The sequence below is a fragment of the Seriola lalandi genome, unplaced genomic scaffold (assembly GCF_002814215.2).
Source record: "Seriola lalandi dorsalis isolate HSWRI2012SDOR001 ecotype SW California unplaced genomic scaffold, Sedor1 jcf7180002054955, whole genome shotgun sequence".
Classification (NCBI taxonomy): domain Eukaryota; kingdom Metazoa; phylum Chordata; class Actinopteri; order Carangiformes; family Carangidae; genus Seriola; species Seriola lalandi.
Genome location: NW_019525506.1, coordinates 984,135 through 990,739, shown reverse-complemented (window position 1 = coordinate 990,739; position 6,605 = coordinate 984,135). Strand labels below are relative to the sequence as shown.

At 40.5% G+C, this 6,605-nt stretch overlaps 1 protein-coding gene across 1 annotated transcript in view; it reads right to left on the bottom strand.

Annotated features, from left to right (window-relative positions):
- Positions 1–6,605, bottom strand: part of ccser1 (coiled-coil serine-rich protein 1) — a 117,188-nt gene that overhangs the window by 75,835 nt on the left and 34,748 nt on the right. Inside the window, exon 7 of the mRNA XM_023395012.2 lies at positions 2,404–2,578. Coding sequence (XP_023250780.1) covers positions 2,404–2,578 — 175 coding nt within the window. The remainder of the gene's footprint in view (positions 1–2,403; positions 2,579–6,605) is intronic.

Here is a 6,605-nt window from a genome sequence, read left to right as displayed (position 1 = left end):
GGAGATGAGAGAAGAGGAGATGAGAGAAGAGGAGATGAGAGGAGAGGAGATGAGAGAAGAGGAGATGAGAGAAGAGAAGAGGAGAGGAGAGGAGAGGAGAGGAGAGGAGAGGAGAGGAGAGAAGAGGAGATGAGAGAAGAGAAGAGGAGAGGAGAGGAGATGAGAGAAGAGGAGATGAGAGGAGAGGAGAGGAGAGGAGAGGAGATGAAAGAAGAGGAGATGAGAGGAGAGGAGATGAGAGGAGAGGAGATGAGAGAAGAGGAGATGAGAGAAGAGGAGAGGAGAGGAGATGAGAGAAGAGGAGAGGAGAGGAGATGAGAGGAGAGGAGAGAAGAGGAGATGAGAGAAGAGGAGATGAGAGGAGAGGAGATGAGAGAAGAGGAGATGAGAGGAGAGGAGATGAGAGAAGAGGAGAGGAGAGGAGAGTGAGAGAAGAGGAGAGGAGAGGAGAGGAGATGAGCTACAAGTTAAGGCAAACAAAAGAAAAGAACAGATGATTAGGGCTTCAATACCAGAAGGTCAAGCAAATAAAATGCAAAGCATACAGACATGCCAAGTCGCCCTCCCCTAGCGATATAATGGATTACATCTGCTGATGGAAGTTAACAAAATTTGCAAGTTAATGACACAACAGCGTAAGCAAAGGGGGCAAAGTATCTCCTCTTTCATATTCATGTTCTGCTGCTGTGCACCCGCTCTCTCTCTCTCTCTTGTACCCCCCTTAGTCTCTCCATCACCACTTTCGTTTATGTCTCTCTCCACTAATTATTATTTTATCATTTTCATGTCTCATGTCTCTCTCTCACTGTGGTCTTTGGAGAAAAACAGAGAGATGAACAGTAAAGAGAAAGGGAAAAACCATATGCCTCTGCGGACTGTAATTCACAGATAGGTCCTCACAGCTAGCTTTGATCTTAGCTTAGAGGTACTAATGGTGGGGTGTTAGGGAAGGGCTGGTCAGCCTTTTATATGTCTTTTGTGTATTTGTATTTGTGTGTGTGTGTGTGGGTCTGAATAATATTGTTATATTTGATAAGAGTCAGCCACCCATGTAGATTACAAGAAAACAACAGGCAGACATTGCTAATGGATATTCTTTCAGCTCAACTTCAAGAGCTTATGGTATTACTAATATCCCTCTTTGGTATGTAAATGTATTATACACTTTTAAAACATAACGACAAAGGGTATTAGTGAAAATATGAGCTTTAATTCCGAAACACAGCATTCGGGAGAAAATATATCAAGCACCACTAAACACCAACTTCCAAATGACTTGTTCTATTCAAGCTGCGCTTACAAAACTTTGAAAAACTACAATTGTTTAGGCCTGAGCCTTTTTCCAAGAGTTAGAAGAATTATCATTCTGACCTGACATTGACTATAAAACTGAAATTTACATTCAGTGGTCCATTGTGTGTTTTATCATCATGACTGAGAAAGTGCCCCAAGTCAAGCTATCTGAACATTACAATTACCCTAATTAAACCATCCAAATCACATTCATAAGAATTTTATGTTATAAAAATTTCTCAATGAATGATAGAATGTAAATGTTCTTCAAGTTTAAAAGCTAGAATATAATTATGTTCTATTTACATTCTAGTGTAAAAGCAGTCCCACTGTGAAAACAGACGGCATGACGGCACAGGATGTCCATCAATATGGTTCCCTGATTTTTACAGTTAAACCTTGTGCAGCTGTTCCAACGTGTCAATGCTTTGCTAAGTGACCATTACAGCTAATCACATCTATAATGGTGAGGATGTAATTTTACTGGTTTCCCGACATTCACATTGAAGGATGGCCTCATAGCCTGAGGTAAAACTTTAGCTTTAAGCGGGCAAAAGCATTTAAAGAACAGAGTGATACTCAAGAACAGGGGGATTAATGTGTGGAGTGTGTATGTGTGCATATAAAGAATATGATGGCAAATGCTCAAACAAGCCTCCCAGTTTCCTCCTCCAAATGTAGAATCTGATTAAATTAACAAGACAAAGTGATTACGGAGACCTTTTACAGGCGGAAAAGCATCCACTTTGAGATGATTTCATGGAGCTGAAATAGAGCTGATTAAAACATGGAGTGAAGAATTTGTCAGTGGAGCACTGCACTGTTTTGGTTCCAGATGAAATTGCTTCATATTATTTTCTAACCCCTTACCCTTACTGGTTTAAAACAATTTGATGCATTTATAACTTGATCAGAGAAGGGTCTGTCAGTGTGGCGCATGAGAAATAGTAAATGAATTTCACGTTCTAGTTGTGTTATTCATGTGCTTTGTGACAATCAAATGCACTAAGGGTCACTTAATATAAAAATGTTTTGTGATGTAATCTTGATCTTCAGAGTTAATGCCTTCATTTGTCTGTGTGTGTATGTGTGTGTATGTGTGTAACCCACCTCCTGCAGTGTCCGTCTCAGTCTTAAAAGCAGGGTTTTGACGGCAGTACAGTCCTGCTGCATCAGTCTGAGTGGAAGGGCTTCCAGCCCTGGGGGTAAGGACTCATCTTCCCTCCCCAAACCCAGCCCTGAGCTCCAGTCAGCGGGAAGCAGGCTGGTGGGACGGCTGGGCTCCCTGGAGGAGAGATAGAGTGAAAGGAAAAGAGAGAAATAAAGAGTTTTAATCTTAAAAGTATGAGTCAGTGTAAAAACTTGACCATTGACTTGTCTTCACTGTTCTCCCCCTTCGCTTTCCACAGGGCAACCAGCGAAACCTCATCCATGCCTTTGGTGGTTACTGATTGTGTATATGATACATTACAGAGTAATATCAAGATATCAACTGCTTCTCATGAATATTCCAATAGTTCCCAGAATCCTTTGTGCTATCATGCGTGACTGACAAAACTGTACACACATGATCTAAACCAGAGATATTCCTTGTTTGAATCGCAAGCCTCTTTCGGCTCACCGAGCTTTAACTGGCGGCAGAAAATAATTATATGATAATGCAGCCAATACACATAATGCCTGAAATACTCCAAGTTAACATCTACACTATTCATACACAAGGTTGCAGTGCAGCCTACAAACTACAAATAAAGAAACAAGTTGGTGTGACACATGAAGAAAATTAAGCGATTAACTTTCCTCAAGAGTCCAACCCTTTGTTTTTAATATGCAACCAAAGTTTCCAGGTTCAAGTAAGTTGGACCATTTCCGAATCACACAGCAGAATTTCGTGGTTTTCGCTGTTCCATGGTATAAGTGGCTCTCCTATTGACTGTGTCCTGCCAGTGTGGCTCCCATAGAAAGAATTGTGAAACCCAACGGTCTAAACAACAACTTGTCAGCATGTGGAACAATAATGTGAACAATTAGATGCAACACAGAAAACGCCACCTTCTACAGAGCCATTGTAAAGATCTGTCTGCATCATACTGAGAGCAGTGGCAATACACACACACTAGTTTTATTAAAGCTGCCACATCTCATCTCATCTTCTACCTCCTGGAATTAAAAAAACATGATGCTGGTGAATAAAACAGAGTGAAAAGACAAAAAGACAGACAGAAGAGAGATTTCTACAATGGTCAGGATGGAGACCAAGAACTGCAACCCCCCCCCCCCCGGCCTCCATATTTATTAGCACTGATTTCTATAAGTCTGTCACAAAAAGACAAAATAAAAGCACATTCAAATGCTTGTATGTGTAGACACACACACACTGTTACATTCAAAGATCAAAGGGGCAAAAGCATGTGAGTCCATCTTCTAATCCTGTGTCTCACCATCATTATCAACTCAAAATGATACTTCATCGTCAAGAGCTCTGAATCATTACAGCCCATCACAGCTGTGTGGTCCTGTCTGCGTGTCCCTCTCATATCGTTTGTACATTCTTAATTTAGTGTTTTGTATTACTCCATGTTCTCAATTATTCTTCTACAAAAACAACCCTGTGTATGTGTTTGTGCATGCGGCTGACTGTATGACTGCTGGTGTGTAAGTGTGTGTGTGTGTGTGTGTGTGCAGACGATCTCTCAGTTGGAGCACTGCATATCAAACACCTTTTTAATTAACAAAGCTTTCGAAGTTAAGCGCAGCAGAGCTCCTGGCCACTTGACAGACTGAAGAGATGAAATCTCTCCAAAAAGACAAGACAAGTTCATAAGTCAATGTTTAAGACCTGGTTATTAACAAGCCTCTGAACTAATGTCACTCTCTATTCTTCTATGCTGCAATGACACTTTAGTGGTGGTGTGGGGTTGGATTTGAACACAAACAACATGGGGGAGATCAACCAGAGCACTGTTTTAATTATCTGTCCCATATAAGAACACAGTGGATTAAACAGTAAACAGGCCTCTGGAGCGTCTTTGGTCTCTGGTACATGGCCTCTGTTCTTTGTCTTACCTTCACCACCTATTTGGTAGAGCACAGGACATATATTGGGAGGAACTTTCAGCAGGAGTCAGGGTTGCTCACTGTCGCCACATTCTTCATCTTTTTTTTTTTTTGCCTTCCAGCCAACACTAAAGCTCAATCAAGGCAGCACAACTACAAACGCTGACCTTATCTATAAAACCTACGTGTTCATAGTCATTCATTGCTCGGGGCCACCTTTACTTCTTATGTCAGTTTTAGAGTTTAAGTTTCACCAGAAGCATATTTTCTAACTTATGATGTAAGACTACTTCATATTCCACCAGCCAGGAAAACAGTCTCAAAGCAAAGATCAAGCTTTCCTTCTGTTGTGTAGTTTCAACTGAAGAATGATGTGACTGATGTTTTAATTCGGTCTGTTAAGTCTGGCCAACGTCAAATACATCACGGAAACAAATTCAACATTTTACTTTTTGACAGTTTTGTGCAATTATGAATGTAACTGCATGGGTGTATGACAGCTGTTGTGGTTTAGAATTTTGATGTTTTACTATTTGATAATTATGGTGTAAGAAAAGTTGCAGAGATTCTCATTTTAGGATTAACATTGACCCTATGGGTTAACAGATGACCATGGGTACACTTAGCAGTGTTTTTGCACAGCAATAAATAATAATTATTCTTAACCTAGCCTGGATATGCTCATGGGCATAATTACTGTGAAAAAGTTACTTGGCATAATTAGATGTCTGGTTAGCTAAGAATTCAAATTTAGAAAATCTAATGAAGAACACTGGTAAGAGTGCAATTTGAGATTTGCAATTCAAAAGCAATAATAAGCAAATAATCAGCAGTATTTGACTCTAAGTAAAAATACCCTCAATCCTGAGTTCAGTAAACGCTGGAAAGTGAACTTTTGAAAAGTCCTTTCTCAATTGACAACAATTAAAATCCAATTGCAGTCAGCCTTTCAATCAATAACAATGTGTATGATGAGTCTTACTTGGCCCAAAGAGATTTTCCAAATGTCAAAACTGGGAACATAACAAAAGCCAAATTAATCTTCAGCTCCAAGGCCAATGTGTTCTGAAAGAGTAAAACTATTAACGACAAACAGACTGTGTTGTTCCTTTCTCACAAGCACACAATGATAAAAATTTGACTTTCAGTTTTTTCATTGAGTGTTGATTGCTTGTGAGGTTTTCCTCCGACTTACAGTATCTAATCAAACACTCTGCAAGCACAATAGGATGATACAAACTATAGTACAGACATGAAAACAGGCAAACGTACCATACCATGCAGTTAGAGCAGTTTCAGGTCATTACCATGTTGGACAATCTCAAGATTCTTTAAACACAGAAATGTTCCCCATCCCTAGTTGAGTGACAGTAAAGCTCAAATTCATGGTTATGAACAGTTCAGCCATTTCATGTAGTGAAATAAAAACTGCCACCAAGAAACTGGAAAAACAACTGCAATTTTCCAACACATTAATCGAAGGAGTTTGAATAAGTAAATTCTTGCATTAACATTTCCCTGCCAAGTTGTGATATTTTGACAGAAGTGCATAAAGGGGGACTGTGTATCTCACCTTCGTTATGACATTTTCAAAAGGTGAGATGAGAAATACCAACCTCCTGTCTGAAAAACCACGAAGACAACCAGCGAGTTCACAGTCTGCATATCAAGAAAAGTAAGAAGGGGAGGGGTGGCAGTAAAGAGAGGCAGACATAATCGCAGAAATGAGGAGCTCTTTATCGTCGACAGACTGTGTTCACTTTGACTGATAGCCATTTAGAGCAGAGGTGAGAGGAAATTAGATGCCTTTTGTCCCATTCTCCCAGGAAAATAACCAAGTAAACAGTGGTGGGGTGCATTAAGTCAGACAGCAAATTCTCAAGGAAAAATGTTCTTTGAGTAAAACAAGGCCATATCACTAAAATATCAATCAACATAAGCCACTCCAAAGACTTCTCACCGGAGAGGTCATACCGAATTGCTCCGTCATTTGCCCTCATACTGAATTGTTCACAGGTTCACCATCCTGCCCTTCTTTTTTCTTTTCACTGTCATCCATTTGCCTTCTTCCACCACGCCTCTCTCTGTCTACGCCTCCTTCTTACTCTTTGTGTTCATCAATCTTTAACCCCGTCTCTTTCTTACTTTTCTTTGTTCATCTACACTTCCCTCATCTGCCCCCCGCCCTACCCTTCGCTCAAACCCTCGTCTCTCGTCTCTACAGCGCTCCCCTTGCCCCCTCACCCCCCCCCCCC